Raw genomic sequence first — 24,223 nt, 5'->3', positions numbered from 1 at the left:
GGGGGGGGGGGGGGGGGGGGGGGGAGAGAGAATTGTTACACATCCGTTGTCCGGTGGACTGCAATAGTCATCACTGACCCAGGGCTTACAAAGAGCACAAGAGGTCTTGATCGGCAAAGAGCTTAAGAGTCATCCACAGATGACTGCACTGTGGAAGCAGTTTGACGCTTTGTGCTTCCACCCCAGGAAGAGAAGCCCAGGGACCAAGGTACTTACCAGTGATGTAATAAATGTTCTTCTGAGTCTCCTTCATGCGAGAGACGTACTCTGTCAGTGAAGCGATCTCATCACCAGTCTGTGATGTATGGTAGCGCAGCAGCTCGGAAAGTTTCTTCCGGTTGGCAGAGTCCTCATGGATGCCAAGCTGTGGGAGGAAGAGGGCAGATTTAAAGTGTGCAGACACAGCCATCTCTCTACATTTTCCTTGAAAGCTGAAGCTGGTTTTAAAAGAAGCCTGCAGTGCAATTCTGTTTTAAACCAAGTAGAAGCCTGAGAAGTCGTTTGTCACTCCAGCGAATAGCTGGTTCTTAGACTATATGCACCCTGTTCATAGTACAGATCAGCATATGCAGATATTGTATTTTATGGCTACATTGAACCTGATCTATTGGACAATGTGGAGGGATATAAATGAAATAGATAAGAGATGTGAATTTTAGCCTAATAAATCATTTAAGTGCCCAATAGTCCATTCAAAAAAGGAAAAAACAGTCACCTCTTGCAGGCAATCTTCTGAAAGAAGTATTGGTAGCTAGGAATTCAGACCCAACATATACAAGCTGCCCCCCCCCCCCGCCTCATTTTTGTTAAGGAGCTTAAGCTGAGCAAGGCACCCACCTCCCCTAACTCCAGTGAAACAGTTTACAATCAGGAGAAAGCCCAGAAGGCACCCCTACTTCACTGAACCTCAGTTTAACACTGGACCAGAAAAGTAAGCCCAAAAATGGAAACTCAACTGAAGACCAGTTAGGTCAGCCACCTCAAGTCCTACATGGCCCAGTTATCCATCTACTGGAGAAAGTGTTCTACCGTTATGGGAGGAAAAAACAAAACAAAACTACTTTGTCTCCATCTGGTGGTCACTGGACATAACCAACAAGTTATTTGGTAGTGATTAAACTGTCAGAAAAAGGAAATCTTAGCATTGCAGATAAAATCATTGTTAACCAACTTTGGTTTGAATCACCAAGCTTTTTGGGCTTTTCTGCACGGCATTTCCCTCAGGCCCTGGCCTGCCACTTTCAGTGCCCCAGACTCTGGCATGCCTCATGGCACCCCCACCCAGTCATCTCCTCACCTTCAGGTTTTTAGAGAAAGCCTCATAGAACTTCTTGTAGTTCTCCTTGTCCTCTGCCAGCTCAGAGAAGAGTTCCAGACACTTCTTGACAATGTTCTTCCGTATAACCTTTAAGATCTTGCTCTGCTGAAGCATTTCACGGGAGATGTTGAGGGGAAGATCCTCTGAATCCACCACACCACGAATAAAGTCTGAAAAGAACAGAGGCTTGACAGGTACTCAAGATCAGCCCAGTCACACCCCAGCAGACAACTTTCCATTTGTCTCAGGGTGAAAGAAGTGTGGGGCAGGGAGAGAAATTTTATTTTTATTACATTTGTACCCCGCGCTTTCCCACTCATGGCAGGCTCAATGCGGCTTACATATTGTATACAGGTACTTATTTGTACCTTGGGCAATGGAGGGTTAAGTGACTTGCCCAGAGTCACAAGGAGCTGCCTGTGCCTGAAGTGGGAATCAAACTCAGTTCCTCAGGACCAAAGTCCACCACCCTAACCACTAGGCCACTCCTCCACTGTTGCTACTATTGGAGATTCTACATGGAATGTTGCTATTCCACTAGCAACATTCCATGTAGAAGTCGGCCCTTGCAAATCACCAATGTGGCCGCGCTGGCTTCTGCTTCTGTGCATACGTGCAGGACGTCAGACTCACAGAAACAGAAGCCTGCGCAGCCTTCTACATGGAATGTTGCTAGTGGAATAGCAACATTCCATGTAGAATCTCCAATAGTAGCAACATTCCACGTAGAATCTCCAATGGTATCTATTTTATTTTTATTACATTTGTACCCCGCGCTTTCCCACTCATGGCAGGCTCAATGCGGCTTACATGGGGCAGTGGAGGGTTAAGTGACTTGCCCAGAGTCAGAAGGAGCTGCCTGTGCCTGAAGTGGGAATCGAACTCAGTTCCTCAGTTCCCCAGGACCAAAGTCAACCACCCCTACCACTAGGCCACTCCTCCACTACTTACTCAGGTACTCGGGGATCAGCTCATCACAGCTGTCCATGATGAAGACTCTTCGCACGTACAGCTTGATATTATTCTTCTTTTTCTTGTTCTCAAAGAGGTCAAAGGGGGCCCGGCGGGGGATGAACAGCAAGGCCCGGAACTCCAGCTGGCCTTCTACAGAGAAATGCTTCAGAAGAAAAAGGGAGTGCCCGTCAGTGATTATGCAGACCTACCATGCATACTGTATACAATGGCACCTAACTAAATGCCAAGCACTGGCAGAGCTCACTCTTTGCAGCATTTAACTAATGCCAAGCACAAGCGTGATCAGAGCAGAGCCTAATGGTTAGACCAGTGAGCCAAAAACCAGGTAAACTAGGACTTTTGATCCTACTGAAGTGCCGTAGCAAAGGTGCCTGACACCCGGGGCGGGTCGCCGCTGCGCATCCCCCCCCCCCCCCCGAAAAGCACCCTACCTTTCAGCAGGGGGGGGGGGGGGGCAGGCGGGAGGGCCGATCCGCCCCCAGTGCACATCACTGGGAGCTGCATCGGCTCTGCTACTTCCCTGCCCTGGAACAGGAAGTAACGTGTTCCGGGGCAGAAAGAGCAGGGAACCAGCGAGCCGACACCCCCCCCCAGCACATGCACCCGGGGCGGACCGCCCCCCACGCCACTTTCCTACTGCAATGCCCTGTGATTTTTCTGATTCGGCTACTAACCTAGATAAGCCCTTCAGGTGTGGTAAAAACTAGCTCATGGTGCATTACATTCTGGTACACTAAACTGAAAAGGTGCTAATTTAATCCAGGTTCTTTTGCCATGCAAGAACGGAAGGGACAACTAATTGAATAAAAAATTCCAGTCCCATTATCTCCAGATTCTTTCAGATGTGATCAAATTAACTTAAGGAGAAAGGAGGAAAGCAGAGACAGGAAGGACATTTATATAGTACAGCCAAACTCTCGGTTCAGCAGGGTTCCATAATGAGGACAATTATCTGCCTCATTACATGTGATCCAAGCTCCCCTCTCGCACTAGCAGGTTGATACCTCCCCCTTGGTGAAGCAGGTAGCATTTCATTAGCAGCTCCCTCTGTTCCCATCCTAGGTGCCCTTCCTGGAAAGCAGCACTCTCCAGAAGTTACCTTCACAGCCAGGTGGTCTTCCCAGTCATTGGTGAGAGACTTGTAGAATTCCCCATACTCCTCCTGGCTGATGTCATCAGGGTTGCGGGTCCAGATGGGTTTGGTCTTGTTCAGCTCTTCTTGGTCAATGTACTTCTCCTTGATCTTTTTCGTCTTCTTCTTTTTCTCTTTTCCATCCTCCTCATCATCTGAGCCCACATCCTCAATTTTTGGTTTGTCTTCACCGCTTTCTTCCTCTTCCTTCTTTTCCTCCATCTTTTCTTCTTCTGCCTCATCGTCACTGATCTCCTTATCACGCTCCTTCTCCAACTGAAATAGAGAAGCAGGTCAAGACAAGGTCAATTATTTGTGCCAGCACCATGACACTACTGCTCCAGATGGGCTGGGGGGGGGTACAGTGCAGGAAGGCATTTTTCTCTCTCAGATCTGGACTCCTAGCTACCTACATAGAGAGTTATGGGGTATCCAATGAACTGAGAATGCTTCTTCACCACCTCCTTAATACGCTTCTCCTCCAGGTATTCAGACTGGTCTTCCTTCAGATGAAGGATTACTTTGGTGCCACGGCCAATAGGTTCACCTGTTCCAAGAAGAGAAATGGGTGTTATGTAAAGCTAAAAGTGAGGGGGACATGGATAGGCCTTACATGTCAAGCAATGAACCAAGAACAGGGCAGTGGAAATAAAGCATGAATGCCCATCGAGCAAAACTGCATTTTATAGCTGTTCATGTAAATCTAGTGTTAGAAATTAAGTCAGCAATTGGGGCATTTCTAAACCTTTCCATATCTCTTGCTTTTTTGGGCTTAGTGCTGAATCAGAACCAGGGCCTAGTGCCATGAGCCTTCAAGTACAAATACTCAGGCTGTATTCTCTTTAAATAGCCCAATCACAGAAGCAGTGGTCCTTGACCAAGGACTAATCCTTTAAGCTGCCCTTACATGGTACCTAGGACCCATCATTTACTATGTTACATACTCTCCCAGGGCTGTGAATACTGCTTTTGAAGCATCCCCCGTCTTCAGCAGTTCAGAGAACAGATCCAGGAAATGTTCCATGGGTATGAAAATAGTCACAGGATCCAAAGGCAGACCAGGCTACTTTCATTCCACCCACCCAAGTCCCTCAGCAGTCTGACATACCATGGTCAATACGGACGGTGAAAGAACCGCCAGCAGAAGACTCCCATGCATATTGTTCGTCGTCATTGTGTTTGGTGATCACCACAACTTTTTCTGCAACAAGGTAGGCAGAGTAGAATCCCACACCAAACTGACCAATCATGGAGATGTCAGCACCAGCCTGCATGAGAGAAAAGTGGGAGTCTCATGTGAGGAGGTATGCTGAAAACATCAGCAGCTTCCAGCCAAGCAAATAAAATATGGAACCTATCCAAAAGGAGTCTACACCAGTTCTCAAGCCTGTCCTAGGAACTACCAGCCAGTTGGGTTTTCAGGATATCCCTAATATGCAAGAGATTTGCATGTGTGTCACCTCCACAATATACAGATCTGAATCATGCACATTTGTTAGGGATATCCTGAAAACCCAACAGGACAGGTTTGAGAACTATTTGGGCTACACCACTTGTAACAGCCAGATACCAACCAGTTGATTACCTGCAAAGCCTCCATGAAGGCCTTGGTGCCAGACTTGGCAATAGTCCCCAAGTTGTTGATAAGGTCAGCTTTGGTCATGCCGATGCCTGTGTCCACCAGACACAGTGTGCGTTCTTGCTTATTTGGGGTGATGTCAATTTTCAGCTCCTTGCCACTATCCAACTTGGAAGGGTCTGTCAGACTCTCGTATCTGATCTTATCCAGAGCCTGTATGGATGAAAGGAAGGGGTCCCAAGGTTAATGCTCCAAGGTTCTACATGGCACTCCTGGTGGGTTTAAGTTACTTATCTGTAAACTACTTAGGGCAACTATTGAGGGATTGGGGTGGGGGAGAAGTGGTACAAAATTGACACATGCACCATTCCTTGTACAGAAAATCAGGGTTACTGATGTATCAGAAGTGGCACAGATTGGCAGTCTTCCGGCCTAATAGATTTTTTTTCTTCCATTTCAAATTTTTTTTTTCTTTTTGGAAGCTTACACATTCCTAGTATTTCCCTCATGGCCCTGCGGCTCTCTACTTCCTTCTGTACCTACAGTCATGTTTGAGTTGGAAGATACTAGCCTTACAGGGCTAGAATGCAACAAGCTACTCAGATGGAAAGCTCAGCCAGAAATCTCTGTCCAGTGTTTCTGCCCCAAGTCTGCTATTTTTCATTTATGTATTAGCTTTTGTTTTTAAGCTACACCAATAAATGGCTTTCCCTGCTGAATTAGGCTGATGTTTCTAACAAGACATCCCACAAAATCAGGTACAGTGTTCATGTACCAAGCCAGTTGGCATAGGTGTGGCATGAGTACAACCCAATACTTTTGTTTACCAGAGAAATTAGAAGCTGGCATTCAAGTACTCACACCTCTCCTTCCTCCAACTTGTTTTGAAATCAAGTACAGATAATCAAGTGTAACACTTATTTCACAAGCGCTTGGGAACACTCAACATTAATCATGTGTTAATGCCAAGGCTCTTCACTACACAACGGGGCTGAAAGAAGGCAAAGCAGCCTGGGTCAGAAGAACCAGCCAAAGTACTGGGTAGCCACTGAGGAATGAGAGCCCGGGTTAGGGTCTAAAGGTAAGCTTCCATTCACTGTGTCTCAGTCTGGGTTAATGACTGACAAACAGGGTTGTAACGTGAAGCCCAAGTATTAACACAAACAGGACACAGCTTTAGCGATTCCTTGAAATGAGACATCTATTCCAGAAGTCTGTTTAGAGAAAGCCCTCTTCTATTTCAGAGGGGATAAATTTAGCATGATAGCAGGCTACTGGCTCACTCCTTCCTTTGGTTGCTAAGCTCTGGGCTGCTGTTCTACAGACAGGAGGCTAGTTCAACTGATCTGCAACTACCTAACCAATAAGGACTGCATTGCAGGGTATGACAAATATGTCCTGGGATCCTCAACTAGTCTTTAAGAGCCAAACATGATACACACCTGCACACTCAGTATATGTTAACTCTCTTATTTCCTCTGGCTTTGGGAAGTATGGCTCTACAACTCCCTTCAGCCACAATTGCAGGTTTCCAGGCCATACTTTGGTACTCACATCAGAAGCATTAGAAATTATTTCTCGCAGGAAGATTTCCTTGTTGGAGTAGAAGGTGTTGATGATCAGGGACATCAGCTGGGCAATCTCTGCTTGGAAAGCAAAGGTCTCCACTTCCTCTTCCCCATGCTGCACTTCTTCAGGCATCTGGGTGGACAGAAGAGCAGTGATTAAAAATAGTGTGCCGATTACAATGTTGGAGGACAGCTTATTTTCCCTTTGCTGACTGAGATGTGCATCAGTCATCTTTGTATTTTGCGTAGTAATAGGAGAATTTATTTTTGAGTTTATCCCGCTGTGCACTGCATGCAGAGCCTGAATTCAACAAGGTCCCATTTCAAATTTATGGTCCCTTATTCAGGGCCGCCGAGAGGGGGAGGGGCAGGGGGGGACAAAATTCCCCCGGGCCTCCAAGGGGGGCCCAGCACCGCAGTCCCACCCGCCCTCGGCTCAGTCAACCGTCCGACACCGGGCCGGGCCCCCTCCATTCAAATCATAGCGCCTCACCACCTTGCTCTGTGTGAAAGCGCAGCAGCAGCAGTCTGCAGATCGCCTCCCTTCAGGCCTTCCCTCCCTGTGTCCCGCCCTCGTCTGATGTAACTTGCGCGAGGGCGGGACACAGGGAGGGAAGGCCCGAAGGGAAGCTATCTCGAGGTGAGACGCTATGATTTGAATTCAAGGGGCCCGGCCCCGTGGACGGAGGGGTGCGGCAGCAGGCCCGGCCTCTCGGCAGCCCTGCCCTTATTCTGTACAGAGAGTCTGTCTATTCTGCTGGTTAAGAGCTATAGGAATCTGGTTTGCCCTGTTCTGACAGGTGGATTGCTGTTCTAGGGCTTAGTATAATATTGATCGTGCCGTCTTTCACATATTGGCTTGGATCGTTATTTAGTATAGCTGCTTTGCATTATCTGACACATTGCCATTACTAAGACAACCCCACAAGTTAAACAGTTCTGCATAAAAAGGGAAGCATCTAGTTCATTCTCTGCAATGTCTGGATCATGAATCTCTGTGGCTGTCTGGTATAGTGATAATACACTATTTACATAAGTTCCAGAACTTGTTCACAGAAAGCTAAGCCTATAAACCATTAATAGGGTGGACCCGAGGAAAATCCAATGCTTATTCCTGAGATAAGAAGCATGAAAAGCAAAAAGTTACTCACCTGTACCAGGTATTCTTTGAGGACAGCTGGCTAAGTATTCTCACAGCTGGGTGATAGCCCGATACGGACGCTGACTAGCGAGATCAAGAACTTTCTAGCAGTGTCCCCACCGCACATTTGCTGGTGCTCTCCTGCCCCCAACACATGAGGATGGGTTCCTCAGTCATTGTAAAAAGCTAACTGGGAGGGTGTGTGAGAATACTTGGCCTGCTATCCTTGGAAAAACATCCGCTACATGCAATTACCTGCTTTCTCTGAGGACAAGCAGGCCATCATTTTCACAGGTGGGAATGCCTAGCTACCAGGACCACCTAAAAGAATGCTAGGACAACAGGGACTCGAAACTTCAAGGCCCGTTATTCAATTAACCTGAAACAGTTTGCTTTTCTAGTTGTGCAGGTGGTCTGCAACAGAAGAAAACAGGGCTGGGGTGGAGTTGGGATTGTAGACAGAACAGTTCTGCAGGACTGCTTACCCAAACCAGCTGTCTTGTTGGGTATCCTGTTCAAGGCTTTGCAAATCTCTATGGAGGTGGACCTCAAGTGGGCTACCGACAGCCATGGCTTTGGCATTAAGAGCCTCGACATGACCATCTACAATCAGCCCAACCTGCGCATAAGTAATGAAGATGCAATCTGATAGTCAATTGGAAATGGTGCCATCTGATGATGACCGCTATCCCCATCCTGATTAGGTCAGAAGCAAAATCTGGGTAGACCGTCAATAGGCTTTAATCTGCTCCAGAAAGAAAGCCAAGGCTCAGCAATCTAAGGCATGTAGGACACTCACCAGAATGGGCATAAATAGCAACACTGGTGAAAGCAAACTAGACCATATCTTGACCAGAAGCACAGAACCATAATAAAATACCACCTCTCCAAGACTTGACAGAATGAAGCAACTCTATGGAGGGCTGATATGGCTATTTATCTTTACTAGAGTAAACTAACACTTCCAGGATGATGAAGACAACATCCACTTAACAACAAAAAAAAAAAAAATCAAATCTCTGGAGCTCTGGCCACTTGTGGTGAGACCCCTGTACTGTCAGCCTCAGGGTCTTCACACCCTCCTCCCCCAGCAGTGGCTGCTAGAGAAGAATCTAGATACTACAGAAACCAGGGAGAAAGGGGAAGTTGGTTATAAAGGAAAGAAAATTAGCATCTTCTCCCCCCCCCCCCCCCAAGCAGGGGCTACAGGGAGGAGGAAGAATTAGTTACTGCTGAAACCAGGGAGAAAGGGGGGGGGGGGGGGGGCTGCTTAAAAAGAAATCGCAGGGAGGAGGAAGAATTAGTTACTACTGAAACCAGGTAAAGTATAGGCTTATAGGGCGTAGCTCAACAAATGCCAGGAATCAGGTCACCATAAGGACTAACATTTGAACCTGGTACCTAAGGTTTGCAGTGTGGCAGTGGCGTAGCAAGGGGGGCTGCCACCCGGGGCGGGGCACCGTTGCACCCCCCCCCCCCCCCCCGGTGCAGCGCAATGACACCCCCTCCCCCCGACCAGCTCCCGCACCCTACCTTTAAAAAGAATATCGGGAGGCGAGCAAAAGAAATGTGGAGGGCCTTCTCTCGCTCTGTCTGTCCCGCCCTTGCGGAAATAGGAAGTTGCGTCAGCGGAGGGCGGGACAGTTAGAGCAAGGGAAGACCCGACAGTCCACATTTCCTTTAGGTGCAGGGCAGGCGCGAGGCGCTGCCCCTCGCCTCCTGATATTCTTTTTAAAGGTAGGGTGTGGGAGCTGGGGGGGGGGGGGGTGTCGATTCGCCGAGGGGGGGGAGCTGGCAGGGAGCACCCCCCCCCCCCCAAGCTGACACCCAGGGCGGACCGCCCCCCTTGCTACGCCACTGCAGTATGGCACAAAACCTCTCCTTGCCAGCCACTGAGATGTTTCTCCTTGCACTGGAATGAAAGCAGCACCTCATTATCCAGAAAGGCAAGCAACTTCTCCTTAGAGAGTGCCGAAGAGAAAGTGCAGTCCACATGGAGCAGAAGACGAATGGATGAGTACCGGCAGAGTTGTTGGGTGTCTGCAGTGGTGGGGTTTTTTTTCAGTAGTGGCAGTAGAAGGGAGCAGTGACAAAGCTGGTGTCTGCAGTGGCAGTATTCAAGGTAGCAGGAGACAGGAGCAGCCGCCCGGAAAGAGACAAAATAGAACTGGGCCCAAGGGAGATGTAGCAGCAGTGGAAGAGAAACAGCCTGGGTGGAGAAACCTGCAAAGGAGGGGAAAAGAAAAAAGTCTCCAACCTGGTAAGGCTGTTTAAAACTGTAGACGTGGGATTGGTGGGCGAACTTAAGGGTTCAGAGGCTAAACACTTATGTGAGGGATGATGCGTAAGCGTTGCTATACTGGGACAGACAAGGTCCATCAAGCCCAGCATCCTGTTTCCAACAGTGGCCAACCCATGTTACAAGTACCTGGCAAGATACCAAAACAGAAAAAAGCGGGAAAGGAAGCAGGCTGAAACAAACAAGCTTGCTACAATATATAGGACTTGACACAGCACCGTGTTTCAGCATGCAAGTGCCTGTCTCAGGAGTCTACAATGAAATACAAACAAAAGCAGACCAACATGGAACATGATAAAAAGTGCCAGAATGTTAATCAAAAAGAACAACATTTTGCACTTTATCATGCTCATGTTATTTTGGGTCTTACTTTTTATCCAGACATATTTTTACACATTGTCCTCCCAGCTACAAAGTTTCTTCATACACATTTTTAATATGGTTTTAATATAACTTTTACATACATATCTTATTTTATGCTTATAAATGAGCAATCTTACATTTGTATGTTCTAGTGTTATCATTAATGTTTGTATTTCATTGTGGTCTCCTCTCCGAAAAGTACCTTGGATCCTCCTCTGAATCCCATGAGCATTCCTCATCGGTGTCAGATAGCCCTCCTCGTGGGAGAGATGAGACTGAGCCTGCCTCAACGGAGCCATGTTCCCTGCAAGGGGCGTCAAGGACTCAGCTCCCGCCTTGACTCCAGCAAGTCTTCCTCCACTGACATCGTGGGGGTACCAGCTTTGGTGACAACACCAATGCTGCACCACAGGCAGAGGACCAAGCGGCACCACAATGGGTGGCAGGGTAGGTGCAAGCACCCCTGATATCGATGCACACCACTGCAGAAGGCCATCTAGCAGCTCAGAAAGCAATGCCAGCTCAGAGACAGGCTGCAGAACTGATGGGGCTGAGAAAGGAATCGGGTCCTGACTGCTAAGGGACAGATGCATTGGCACCTCTTGGATAGAGGGGGACAGATCCTCCCAGCACCAATACTTCTCAGATGCTGAATCCCTCGACACCCCAGAGCTCCCAGTACCATTGTCGAAGACAACCAACACTGATGCTTCTTGGCCTTCACCCAATGCTCTACATAGACTCCTCAGTGCCGACGAGAATAACATCGAATCCTCACGTCATCCTGGGGTCAGGTCCGACACTAGCCAATCTCAGGGGCCCCTGCTCAGCAGTTGGCAAGACAGTTGGGAGACCCAATCGACGAAATACTGCTCCCAGTATCCATGGGTCTTGAAGCAGCCATGTGGACCGATGCAATCTTCGACGTCCTCGATGCCAAAGATTCAGACCTGGCTCCAAAAATCTTTTAGTGTTAAGCCCCTCTGGACACCTGAGTCCTCTTCTTCATCCGAAGACAAAGGACAATTAGCAGCTCCTTCCTCAGTTAGTATGTCATTCGTATGCATTTGCCAAGGCCAAAAATATGAAGCCAATAACAACCAGAAACCACCCTCACTATGAAGAGAGCCAAATAAGAACTTCGAAATAACTGCAACTTGATCCAGAAATCGGAATCCTTTCCATGTTCCCATATCTATCTGAACTCTGCAAAAGAGAACCTGGAAGGAAAAAATAGCCACACTGCGTGGAAAATGAAAAAAAAACTGTCGGCTGAACTAGGGAGGGATCCTGGATTCATCCGCTGCGTTAAAGGAAAGAAAATTATCAGGTAAGACAATTTTACCTTCCTTGTCACTTGCAGCAGATGAATCCAGGAACTAGTGGGATGTACCAAAGCATTCCCTTAAGTAGGGTGGGAAGCCAACGCTCCCGCCCTAAAACTTGCATCATCCCGAGCAGACACATCTAGCCTGTAATGCTTCGCAAAAGTATGACGGGACGCCCAAGTAGCCGCCTGACAAATCTCTTCCAGAGATAAGGCCGATGCCTCCGCCCAAGAAGCCGCCTGTGCCCGGGTAGAATGCGCCTTCAGGGCCACTGGAAACGCCCGCCCGACAAGAGCACAAAGAGATGATCCGAGTGCTGCTCCAATAGCTTCCCTAATCCAAAGAGCAATGGAAGCCTTAGAAGCCGCCTCACCTCTTTTCGATCCCGACAAGAGCACAAAGAGATGATCCGAGTGTCAAAACTCATTAGAGATCTGCAAGTACCGAAACAAAGCTCTCTGCATGTCCAGGAAACGTAGCGAGGCAACCCCCCCCCGGATATTCCTCTCTTCGAAAAGACAGAAGGTAAACCACCCGATTGACATGGAAAGCCGAAACCACTTTAGGTAGAAACGACAGCACCGTCCGGATCAACACCCCTGCTTTATAAAACTGCAAAAAAGGATCGCTGCAAGACAAAGCCTGAATTTCAGAAATCCTCCTAGCCGAAGCAATGGTCACCAAAAACACTATTCAGGCCATGGCTGGAGAACAGCGTCCAATCCTGCGGATCCTGGCTGCCGTTTGCAGCTGAAGAACTGGGGAACTTTGGCATTGCAAGCCATGGACATAAGATCCATTACTGGTCTTCCCCAGTGTTGACAGATCAGCCGAAAAACCGAGTCCGACAGCGACCATTCCGCTGCGTCCAAAAGAGTCCGGCTGAGAAAATCCGCTTGAACATTGTCTTGACCCACAATGTGAGCTGCCGACAGACTCTGAACATGCGCTTCCGCCCATACTAGAAGACAAGACTCTTCCCCCTGCCGATTGAGGTAGGCCACCGTCGTGGTGTTGTCCAAGAATACACAAACTGCCTGCCCCTGCAGAAGGTCCTGAAAACTCTGCAGTGCATTCACAACTGCTCGCAACTCCAGACGATTTAATCAGCCAAGTCATTTCGAGAGGGGTCCACAATCCCTAGGCTACTCGATTAAGACAATGGGCTGCCCAGCCCGCAAGGCTGGCATCCGTTACAACTACCACCCAATTAGGAGACGCCAGAGAAAAACACCCTTCTGCAAATTGGCTGACTGGAGCCACGAAGCGAGACTGTCCCTGGCCCGGCTCGACCAAGGAAGGCGTCATTGATAATCCAGCGACGTCGGTGACCATCTGCTGAAAAGGAAATTCTGAAGAGGCCGCATGTGAGCCCTTATCCATGGAATGGCCTCCAAGGTCGCCGTCATGGAACCAAGGAGCTGAACATAGTCACACACTCGGGGAGCACGACAACTCAATAAGGTCCGTACCTGAGCAAGCAATTTGATCCTTCGCCCTCGAGGATAAACACCTTCCCCCGCTTTGTATCGAATTGCATTACAAGATACTCCAGACTGAGTAGGAACCAGATGACTCTTGTCCAATTGACCACCCAACCTAAGGATTGCAATACCGCAATCACTCGGTTGGTGACCACTCGACTCTCCTCTGCTGTCGACTCCCGAATCAGCCAGTCGAGATATGGATGCACTTTAATCCCCTCCTTCTGCAGGAATGCCGCCATTACCAGCATGACCTTGGAAAAAGTGCGTGGGGCAGTGGCCAGTCCAAAAGGAAGGGCCTGAAACTGGAAGTGCTGACCCAGCACCGCAAATCTGAGAAATCTCTGATGGGCTGCCAAATGGGAATGTGCAGGTAAGCTTCCCTCAAACAGAGAGCCGACAAAAACTCACCTGGTTGAACAGCAGCAATAACTGCCCTTAATGTCTCCATGCGGAAGTGACGAACCCGCAAAAACTGGCTTACTTTTCGGAGATCGAGAATAGGCCGAAAAGCCCCTCCCTTCTTTAGACCACAAAGAAGATGGGAGTACTGACCTGTGCGCCTTTCGAGAGGAAGAACAGGCATGACAGCCCCTATCCTTAGCAGGTCTTGCAAACACTGCAGAACCGCTGTCCTCTTGGCCCGTGATACACAGTGGGACTCCAGAAAAAAATCTGTGACGGGAGAGAAGAATTCTAGCTTGTAACCTTCTCGTACCACAGAGGACCCACTGGTCCAAAGTAATTCTGGCCCACTCTGGAAGAAACAGAGAAAGCTCTCCTCCTCAGTGGACCTGCGCCCCATCATTGGGAGGCCTGAGAAGGAGCCCCCTGACAAGAGGGGGTCCAGCCGGACGCTTCTCGCTGTGAAAGGAAGAACGCTGCCGAAAACAAGGACGCTGAAAGGCTGCATTGGACCGCCCCAGGAGATACAGTCGCATCTCTGTGAAACGTGACCTTGAAGCTCCCTGCCTGGAAGTAGACTTGGGTCTATCCTCCGGAAGACGATGAGATTTGGAATCCCCTAAATCTTTAACAATCTTTTCTAGGTCTTCCCCAAAAATCATTTTCCCTTGGAAAGGCAATTTAATGAGCCATTGCTTAGAGGCCATATCTGCGGCCCAATGACAGAGCCACCGAAGACGCCGAGAGGAAACGGTCAAGGCCATGAGTTTGGCCGAAACATGGACCAAATCATACAAGGCATCCGCCAAGTACGCCAGCCCAATATCCATCAGCAACATCTGAGGAGTTCCCGGCATATCAGACTCCGAAACTGAATCCATGACAGAATGTAGCCAACTGAGACAAGCTCTAGCCGCATAAGAACTACAAACAGAAGCTTGAAGTGTCAAACCAGCCACCTCAAAGGCACGTTTTAACGAGGCCTCTAGCAGTCTGTCTTACATATCCTTAATTGCCACACCACCTTCCACTGGAAGAGTAGTCTTCTTAGTGACCACAGTCACCAAGGAATCCACCCTAGGTAGAGCAAACTGCTCTAAACGGTCCGCTGAAACCGGATACAACCTGGCCATAGCCCTGGCTACTTTCAGCCCCCCCCCCCATCCGGATCCACCCACTGGGCCTAAATCAACTCTTCAATAGCTTCATGTACCAGAAAGGCCTTAGAAGGTCCTCTGGTACTAGCCATCTTGGGGTTGACCGCCTGAAAAGCCACAACCTCAGGGTCCTCTATATTCAGGTTCCCAAGTTAGAGACATGGGGCCATGAAAGTCTAAGCATTGCTATACTTTGGGCAGAGATCCTGGATGCCACCTCAAAGTAGTGTTATAGGTGCCCCTGGCCAAGAACTTACAACACACCTTCTGCTGCTTGGCCAACTGGCGAAGCTTGGCCTGCTCTGGAGGGGGAGAATCAGCCAAATCTAGTAACTTGTACACCAAGTCCTGCAAGTTAATGTTCATGAAGAGCTGGTATGATTGTATATGTGACACGAGAATAGAGGCCTGAAACATCTGCCTCCCGAGGAAGTCTAAGGTTGTAGATTCTCTGCCCGGGGGCACCGAAGCATAATCCCTAGAACTCTTGGCCCTTTTTAGGGCACATTCAACTACAAGGGAGTGACAAGGCAACCAAGGCTGTTAAATCCCTTTCATCCTTTCTCAGCGACTTTGACGCTTGGCTTTCCTTCTTTCATGATCCTTCCTCCCCCTCTCTCATCCTTGGCGACTAACATTCATGCTAATGATCCCTCCAACTCTTACGTCTCCCAGTTCCTCACCTTAACATCCTCCTTCAATCTTCAACTACACTCCACTTCCCCTACCCACCAAAATGATCACTATAACTGCTCTCCCTCCAATTCCTTTACCTCAAATCTTCCCCTCTCTGACCAACATCTAATAACCTTCACACAAACTTCCTCCCACCCAATCCCGTCCTATCTTAACCAATTTATCTAGGAATCTCCAGGCCATTGTCCCTACTACCCTATCCTCCAATGTCTCGAACCTCTTCTCTACCACTACACCATCCAAAACTTCCTCCTGTCCTATCTTAACCAATTTATCTAGTAATCTCCAGGCCATTGACCCTACTACCCTATCCTCCAATGTCTCGAACCTCTTCTCTACCACTACACCATCCAAATCTGTCAATGATGACGTCTCTTCCTACAATACTATTCTATCCTCTGCCTTAGATACTCTTGCACCTTTCTTGCCCTGTCCTATAAAAGACATACCAAACCCCAGCCCTGGCTAACCCCTAAAATCCACTACCTGCGTTCCTGTACCAGTTCCGCCAAACGCCTCTGGCTTAAATCTCGTGCCCTTGCTGACTTCACACACTTCTAGTTCATGTTGACCTCCTTCCAATCTGCTCTCTTGCTTGCCAAACAGGACTACTACATTCAGCTAATTCTCTTGGCTCAAACCCTAAACTTCTCTTCGCCACACCAAACTCTCTCCTCAAGGTGCCTCCACCCCCAACTCCCCCCTCATTATCTCCCCAGACCCTAGCTGAGTTCTTCCACAAGGTTCCGAAGATAAACCTCAAATTCTCTACCAAACCACCCCCGCCTCTCCCTCCCCTTGTCCGTTCCCTTATTTCCTCAACCCCTCCGTCCTTTTCCTCCTTTCCTGAGGTCAATGAAGAAACACCACATCTTCTCTCCTCTGATCCCATTCCTACCCACCTTCTTAACACCATCTCTCCTACTCTCACCCCTTTTATCTGTCATACCCTCAATCTCTCTTTCCACTGCGACCGTTCCTGATGCCTTCAAACATACTGTGGTCACACCGCTCCTGAAAAAGCCTTCACTTGACCCTACCTGTCCTTCCAACTATCGACCCATCTACCTCCTCCCCTTCCAAGCAATTTGAACGCGCCGCGCCGTTCACCGCTGCTGTCTTGACTTTGTCATCTCATGCTGTTCTTGACCCACTCCAATCTGGCTTTCGCTCTCTTCATTCAACTGAAACTGCACTTACAAAAATTTCAGTCAAAACCTCCTTGTGGGAGAGCAGAGATTGAGCCTGCTTCGATGTAGATGATGTCCTCAAGAGGGGCATCAAGACCTCAAGTCCAGCGAAGCTTCCTCCACTTACATCAATGGGGTACCGGCATAGGTGGCAGTTGACATTGGGGTGTACTCTACTCAGCAGGGTCGCAACAGGAGGATGGTAGGTGCAAGCACCCCCGATGCCAATGCATGCCATTGCAAAACGCCAGCCAGCAGCTCAGGGAGCAAGACCTAATTACGCTCATTGAGGGCAAACACCAGGATAGGCTGGTGCATCAGCTCAGACAGTCTGCAGAACCGCTGGGGACAAGACAGGAGGCTGGTCCTGACTGCTTCGAGACCTCCGCACCGGCACCTCTTGTATGGAGAGGGCGCGTTCCTTCTAGTGCCAACACTTTTTGGGTGCCAAATCCCTGGGCACTCCAGAGCTCCCAGCACCATGCAACTCACTGTGGTAAAAAAAGAACTCCAGTAACCGTGCTCTTGTGACAGGCGGGAAGGCACTCGCGTGTAGAGAGCGGAATGTGTCTTGCGCTCCACACCGCTCTTTACAGCTTGTCATGTCCTCCAGACTGGACAACGCAGGATAGTACCCGTGTGTGAGAATACACAGGCCTGCTTATCCTCAGAGATAAGAACTCCAGTCACTCCTAGATATTTAACAAACTCATGCTTTCTCTGTAGTACTTTGCTGTACTGTTCTTATTACTATTATACATTTGTAACTTGAATACACGATATTTTAAAATTTACTATAATGCTCAATAATATGTTAAAAATAAATAAATCCAGTCACTGCAAACAAGGCTGAATCAGTACACCAGTCTGACTCAAAACTCCCATTTTTCTGTCCGACTTCAGTTCCAATGCCTACTTGGTTACTAAGCTTTAACTGTTTTGTTCTGGATCTCAAGTACTGGTAAATATAACTTATAATTTACCAGTATTTTAGATCCAGAACAAAGTGATAAATTTACCATATGTATTACAATCTTGTAAGTTTTTATTGTGAAGCTGGAGTTGATACATTTTTACCAACTCTGCACCCAAAATTGCTTCCAATTCCAGCTCCACAGCTCTGGTTCCTAGATTTTTGGGCTGGGCTTCTAGATCCTAAGAAAGCCCTATACAGCAAAGAGAAGGAAACATCTTATTCTTCCCCCCACCCCCAAGGAGGGGCTACAGAGAGGAAAATTAGGTACTACAGAAACAGGGGGAAGGGGAAAGACTTGGGCTTACAGAAGAAAAGATCAACCCCCTCCCCCCCCCCCCAAGCAGAGGCTATAAGAATTTGTCACTGCAGGAATGGGGGGAGGGAAGAGGAGGTTTTAAAGAGATGGACATCTTATTCACCCCCACCCCCCCACCCTCAGCAGGGGCTACATGGAGAAAAAAATTAGTTACTATAGAAACTGGGGGGAGGGGAAGGGCATGGCCTTCTAGAAAAAATCAACCCCTCCAAGCAGAGGCTATAAGAAGAATTAGTTACTGCAGGAATGGGGGGGAGGGAAGAGGGGGGGACGGGTTATAGAGATGGACATCTTATTAACCCCCCCCCCCCCCCAGCAGGGGCTACATAGAGAAAAAAAGTTAGTTACTATAGAAACTGGGGGGAGGGGAAGGGCATGGCCTTCTAGAAAAAATCAACCCCTCCAAGCAGAGGCTATAAGAAGAATTAGTTACTGCAGGAATGGGGGGGAGGGAAGAGGGGGGGGGGTTATAGAGATGGACATCTTATTAACCCCCCCCCCCCCCCAGCAGGGGCTACATAGAGAAAAAAAGTTAGTTACTATAGAAACTGGGGGGAGGGGAAGGGCATGGCCTTCTAGAAAAAATCAACCCCTCCAAGCAGAGGCTATAAGAAGAATTAGTTACTGCAGGAATGGGGGGGAGGGAAGAGGGGGGGGGGTTATAGAGATGGACATCTTATTAACCCCCCCCCCCCCCCAGCAGGGGCTACATAGAGAAAAAAAGTTAGTTACTATAGAAACTGGGGGGAGGGGAAGGGCATGGCCTTCTAGAAAAAATCAACCCCTCCAAGCAGAGGCTATAAGAAGAATTAGTTACTGCAGGAATGGGGGGGAGGGAAGAGGGGGGGGGGTTATAGAGATGGACATCTTATTAACCCCCCCCCCCCCCAGCAGGGGCTACATAGAGAAAAAAAGTTAGTTACTATAGAAACTGGGGGGAGGGGAAGGGCATGGCCTTCTAGAAAAAATCAACCCCTCCAAGCAGAGGCTATAAGAAGAATTAGTTACTGCAGGAATGGGGGGGAGGGAAGAGGGGGGGGGGTTATAGAGATGGACATCTTATTAACCCCCCCCCCCCCCCCGCAGGGGCTACATAGAGAAAAAAAGTTAGTTACTATAGAAACTGGGGGGAGGGGAAGGGCATGGCCTTCTAGAAAAAATCAACCCCTCCAAGCAGAGGCTATAAGAAGAATTAGTTACTGCAGGAATGGGGGGGAGGGAAGAGGGGGGGACGGGTTATAGAGATGGACATCTTATTAACCCCCCCCCCCCCCCCAGCAGGGGCTACATAGAGAAAAAAAGTTAGTTACTATAGAAACTGGGGGGAGGGGAAGGGCATGGCCTTCTAGAAAAAATCAACCCCTCCAAGCAGAGGCTATAAGAAGAATTAGTTACTGCAGGAATGGGGGGGAGGGAAGAGGGGGGGGTTATAGAGATGGACATCTTATTAACCCCCCCCCCCCCAGCAGGGGCTACATAGAGAAAAAAGTTAGTTACTATAGAAACTGGGGGGAGGGGAAGGGCATGGCCTTCTAGAAAAAATCAACCCCTCCAAGCAGAGGCTATAAGAAGAATTAGTTACTGCAGGAATGGGGGGGAGGGAAGAGGGGGGGGGTTATAGAGATGGACATCTTATTAACCCCCCCCCCCCCCAGCAGGGGCTACATAGAGAAAAAAAGTTAGTTACTATAGAAACTGGGGGGAGGGGAAGGGCATGGCCTTCTAGAAAAAATCAACCCCTCCAAGCAGAGGCTATAAGAAGAATTAGTTACTGTAGAAATGGGAATGGGGGGAGTTAAGAGGGGTTTTTAAAGAGATGGACATCTTATTCAACCCCCCCCCCCCCCCCACCACCCTCAGCAGGGACTACAAGGAGAAAAAAAATTAGTTACTATAGAAACTGGGGGGAGGGGAAGGGCATATACAGGAAAATAAATCTACATCGTATTCACCCCCCCCCCCCATTAACAAAAACAAAAGCCTGCAGGGAGGAAGAATTACTACAGAAACCAGAAAAAGGGGCAGGGCTTATAGAGGAAAAAGCAGTCGCTATGGAGACGCAGGAATGACGGTGGAGTTTGCCGCTCATGCGCAGAGAGGTTGTAATTAGCGCGCGCGGCAGAAGCCTCCTGCGCCAACAAATACACACCACTTTCGCGCGCAGCACAGCTCGCGGCGCGAACCCCCCCTTGCACCGGAAGTGACGTCCAAGGTCAGCGGGCGACGGCGTGTGCACCACGTGCTCTCCAGCGCACGCACTCGGCCGGAAACTCTACGGCCCGCTCGTCGTCTAGACTCTACGGACTGTCGCAACTCGCGACACTATCGTGAAACGGCCTCGACGCGCACGCCGCCGTCGGGTCTCTTACCTTGGCTGTTGGACGGTACTTTTCGGGGTGGAGAGATTGTGGTGCTGCGGTCGGGTCCCAGCTGTGTCCCCTGAAGGGAAAATAACAGGCAGCTGCGTTGGCTGCTGAAAAGGAAAGAAGAGCGAACAGCCGCGTGCATCTCCCTTATATACAGCCGGCAGGGGCACAGCACCTCCCCGCAGATCCTTCCGCTTAAAGAGACAGTGCACCCGGGAGGGAGGAGGAGGAGGAGGAGGAAGGGTGGTGCAGGCAGGGGATAATCAAATGCTCTACACTAGAAACAAACAAATGCATTTCCTCCTGTAAGTGCTGCGAAATAGGAAGAAGAGATCAGAGATGCAGAGTTCCCAAGACTAGCAAGTGAAAATGAAAGACTGAGCAGGAAAAACTCTTTAGAATCCTGAGACAGAGAAACAGAAATTTAGGTTTTTTTTTCTATACAAAGGGATCAGAGATACTGAGAGAGAAAATAAGACTGAGCAGGAACAAATGCATTTCCTCCTCGGGCGTCGGGCCAGCCCAAAGGTAGCTGACCGCCTAAGCAAACCTTTAGCTGTTTGTCTTCATTCCACCCCAGGGTGGCTCAAAGCTTTCCCCAACCCACACATCCATCATCTTCCCATAGTCCAGCATCTCTCTCCATCTCAACCCCTCTCCTCTTTATGATGTCCATCATCTTTTTTTTTCCCCCCTACTGTCTCCAGCGGCTTCCCTTTCCTTCCTTACTCTCTCTCTGGAATGGCATTGGCATAACATTTCTATCTAAGACATTATTAGCTGGCACAGAGCCGTAAGCATCCATGCTAGGGGGGAGATGTACACAGGGCCAGTCTTAGCAAGTGCGGGGCCCTATGTAGACCAATCTGATGGGGCCCTATCCTAGCCCCAGGGCCGGCCACCCTTCCATCTGAGCTCAAGGGCGGCCACCCCTCCCTCCGTGCTACCGGGCCATCCCCAGGGCTCCCCAGCTCCAAGGCCTCCTGGCCTCCCACCCAGCTCCAAGGCCGGTCTCTCTCCCTCCTTCCCACCCACCCACCAGCTCCAAGGCCCCCCTCCCTCCAAGCTCCAAGGCCTGTCTCTCTCCCTCCCACCCACCAGCTCCAAGGCCCCCCTCCCTCTGAATTTTAAAAGTTACCTCGTCAGAGTGGCCGGCAGGTAGCAGCAGCAGTGAAAAGCGTGCAAGCTGCTGGGCGGCGCTTCGGGAGCCTTCCTTTCCCTCGTTCAGCTCGAGCAAGACCAGAGCTGAGCGAGGGAAAGGAAGGCTCCCGAAGCGCCGCCCAGCAGCTCGCACGCTTTTCACTGCTGCTGCTACCTGCCGGCCGCTCCGATGTTGACGACAAGGTAAGTTAAAATTCAGAGGGCGGATAGGCTGGAGCTTGGGCGGTCGGGGCGGAGCGATTTCAGACGCAACGCGCCGGGCCCCCTTGAGTGCGAGGCCCTATGCAGTCGCCTCGCCCTAAGACCGGCCCTGGATGTACAAAGCTTACCATGCTTGCAACATTTGCTTTAGACTGGTTGTTATTTAAAGTCTAATGCACAAAGGGGTTCTGTGTCCCTTTTACCGTTCCCTGGAGCAGCTATCGATAACTCTATGCAAACAAGATCATCAGTATTAAAATGAGCATTCCGGCTGATGCACAGACACTTCTAGAAACATGACGGCAGATAAAGGCCATATGACCCATCCAGTCTGCCCATCCTCTGTAACCCCTAACTCTTCCTTTTCCTAAGCGATCCCACATGCTTATCCCATGCCTTTTTAAATTCTGGAACAGTCCTCGACTCCACCACCTCCACCGGGAGGCCATTCCATGCCTCCACCACCCTTTCTGTGAAATAATATTTCCTTAGGTTACTCCTAAGCCTATTCCCTCCAGAGCTCTCCTTCATTTGAAAAAGGCTCTCTTCCTGTACATAAATGACCTTGAGATATTTAAACATTTCTATCATATCTCCTCTCTTCCAGCGTATACATGTTGAGGTTCATAAACCTGTCCCTATAATTTTTGCATTCAAGACCGCTTACTAATTTCGTAGCTGCCCTCTGGACCGACTCCATTCTGTTTATATCTTTCCTTAGGTGCAGTCTCCAGAACTGCACGCAGTACTCCAAATGAGGCCTCACCAGAGACTTATTCAACGGCACTATCACCTCCTTTTTCCTGCTGGTCATGCCTCTCTTTATGCACCCAAGCATCCTTCTGGCTTTGGCCGTCGCTTTTTCTACCTGTTTGAAAGCTTTAAGGTCATCAGACACAATCACCCCCAAGTCCCACTCTTCCTTCGCACACTGAGCACTCTGTGCACTAAGCACCTACCTTTAATGTACAAACGGCAGGTCTGGAGCAGTCTCTAAATTTTGCATGGTATCCCTAGTGGTCCAGTGGACCCCCCCCTCCCACAGCCTTATAACTCCCAGGTGTTCCAGCGGACCTCCGACCCTGACCCCTCCCTAAACCTTTAAAACAGGTTTATCCAGCCTTTTTCTATTGAGCACCACATTTTATATTTTGTAACATTTGAAGGGCCAAAACACACATCATTGTATTTTGCTGCAGGACAGTGTGATGTCCCCTCTCATGTACCTCCCGTCAATCTTCACCCAGTCTCTCTGTCTCTCACATACTGCCCCTCCCTCAGCCTTCAACCACTCTCTTTCACCTCACCTGGCTTCAGCTGCAGAAGAAACAGTGGGATTCCTGCTTTCCCACCTTACAACAATTGCCAAGCTTCAGAGGGCCAGAAAAAGGTGGGCCGGATTCTGGCCTGAGAGCCATAGGTTGGACAAAACCTGCTTTAAATTGGAGCTGGTGCAGGCCCTTTGTAGTCAGATCCTTGTAGAGTGCATTACAGTAATCCAGTCGTTGTTATCATGGCATGCGCAACTGGGATAAGATTTACCTTCTCGATGTAAGGAGAGAGGCAGTGTAGCTGTTGCAAATAGTAGAAGCAGCTCTTGAAGGATGCTTGGATTTGTGGGCTTAGAGTTGAATCTAACTGCATTCCAAGTTTCCTGACTTGTGATTTGAGGGGGAATTCATACTTCCCAAAAGATATTTTGATGTCAGGTATGTATCCACTTGTGTTAGGGACCTAGAGAATCTCGGTTTTACTTGGGTTCAGGCAACGTTTGTTGTGCTTAGCCCATTCTTGATGTTAGACAAGTAATCAGTTTATTCAGGGCTGTAGTTAAGTCAGGTTCAATGGGTATGAGTAGCTACACATCATCCACATATTTTTGTTACATTTGTACCCCGCGCTATCCCACTCATGGCAGGCTCAATGCGGCTTACATGGGGCAATGGAGGGTTAAGTGACTTGCCCAGAGTCCCACTAGCAACATTCCATGTAGAAGTTGGCCCTTGCAGATCACCAATGTGGCCGCGCAGGCTTCTACATGGAATGTTGCTAGTGGAATAGCAACATTCCATGTAGAATCTCCAATAGTAGCAACATTCCACGTAGAATCTCCAATAGTATCTATTTTATTTTTGTTACATTTGTACCCTGCGCTTTCCCACTCATGGCAGGCTCAATGCGGCTTACATGGGGCAATGGAGGGTTAAGTGACTTGCCCAGAGTCCCACTAGCAACATTCCATGTAGAAGTCGGCCCTTGCAGATCACCAATGTGGCCGCGCAGCCTTCTACATGGAATGTTGCTAGTGGAATAGCAACATTCCATGTAGAATCTCCAATAGTAGCAACATTCCACGTAGAATCTCCAATAGTATCTATTTTATTTTTGTTACTTTTGTACCCCGCGCTTTCCCACTCTTGGCAGGCTCAATGCGGCTTACATGGGGCAATGGAGGGTTAAGTGACTTGCCCAGAGTGACAAGGAGCTGCCTGTGCCGGAAATCGAACTCAGTTCCTCAGTTCCCCAGGACCAAAGTCCACCACCCTAACCACTAGGCCACTCCTCCAC

At 49.0% G+C, this 24,223-nt stretch overlaps 1 protein-coding gene across 1 annotated transcript in view; it reads right to left on the bottom strand.

Moving 5' to 3' along the window:
• Window positions 1-20,424, bottom strand: part of HSP90AB1 (heat shock protein 90 alpha family class B member 1) — a 29,583-nt gene extending 9,159 nt beyond the window's left edge. Inside the window, exons 1-9 of the mRNA XM_030195753.1 lie at window positions 20,297-20,424; window positions 6,559-6,705; window positions 5,011-5,217; window positions 4,534-4,693; window positions 3,839-3,972; window positions 3,393-3,701; window positions 2,270-2,435; window positions 1,298-1,488; window positions 217-364 (exon numbers count right to left, since the gene is read on the bottom strand). Of these exons, the coding sequence (XP_030051613.1) occupies window positions 217-364; window positions 1,298-1,488; window positions 2,270-2,435; window positions 3,393-3,701; window positions 3,839-3,972; window positions 4,534-4,693; window positions 5,011-5,217; window positions 6,559-6,705 (1,462 nt within the window). The 5' untranslated portion in view covers window positions 20,297-20,424. The remainder of the gene's footprint in view (window positions 1-216; window positions 365-1,297; window positions 1,489-2,269; window positions 2,436-3,392; window positions 3,702-3,838; window positions 3,973-4,533; window positions 4,694-5,010; window positions 5,218-6,558; window positions 6,706-20,296) is intronic.
• Window positions 20,425-24,223: the final 3,799 nt, after the last annotated feature.

The sequence above is a fragment of the Microcaecilia unicolor genome, chromosome 3 (assembly GCF_901765095.1).
Source record: "Microcaecilia unicolor chromosome 3, aMicUni1.1, whole genome shotgun sequence".
NCBI classification, from domain to species: Eukaryota; Metazoa; Chordata; class Amphibia; order Gymnophiona; family Siphonopidae; genus Microcaecilia; species Microcaecilia unicolor.
This window is presented reverse-complemented; position numbering and strand designations above follow the sequence as displayed.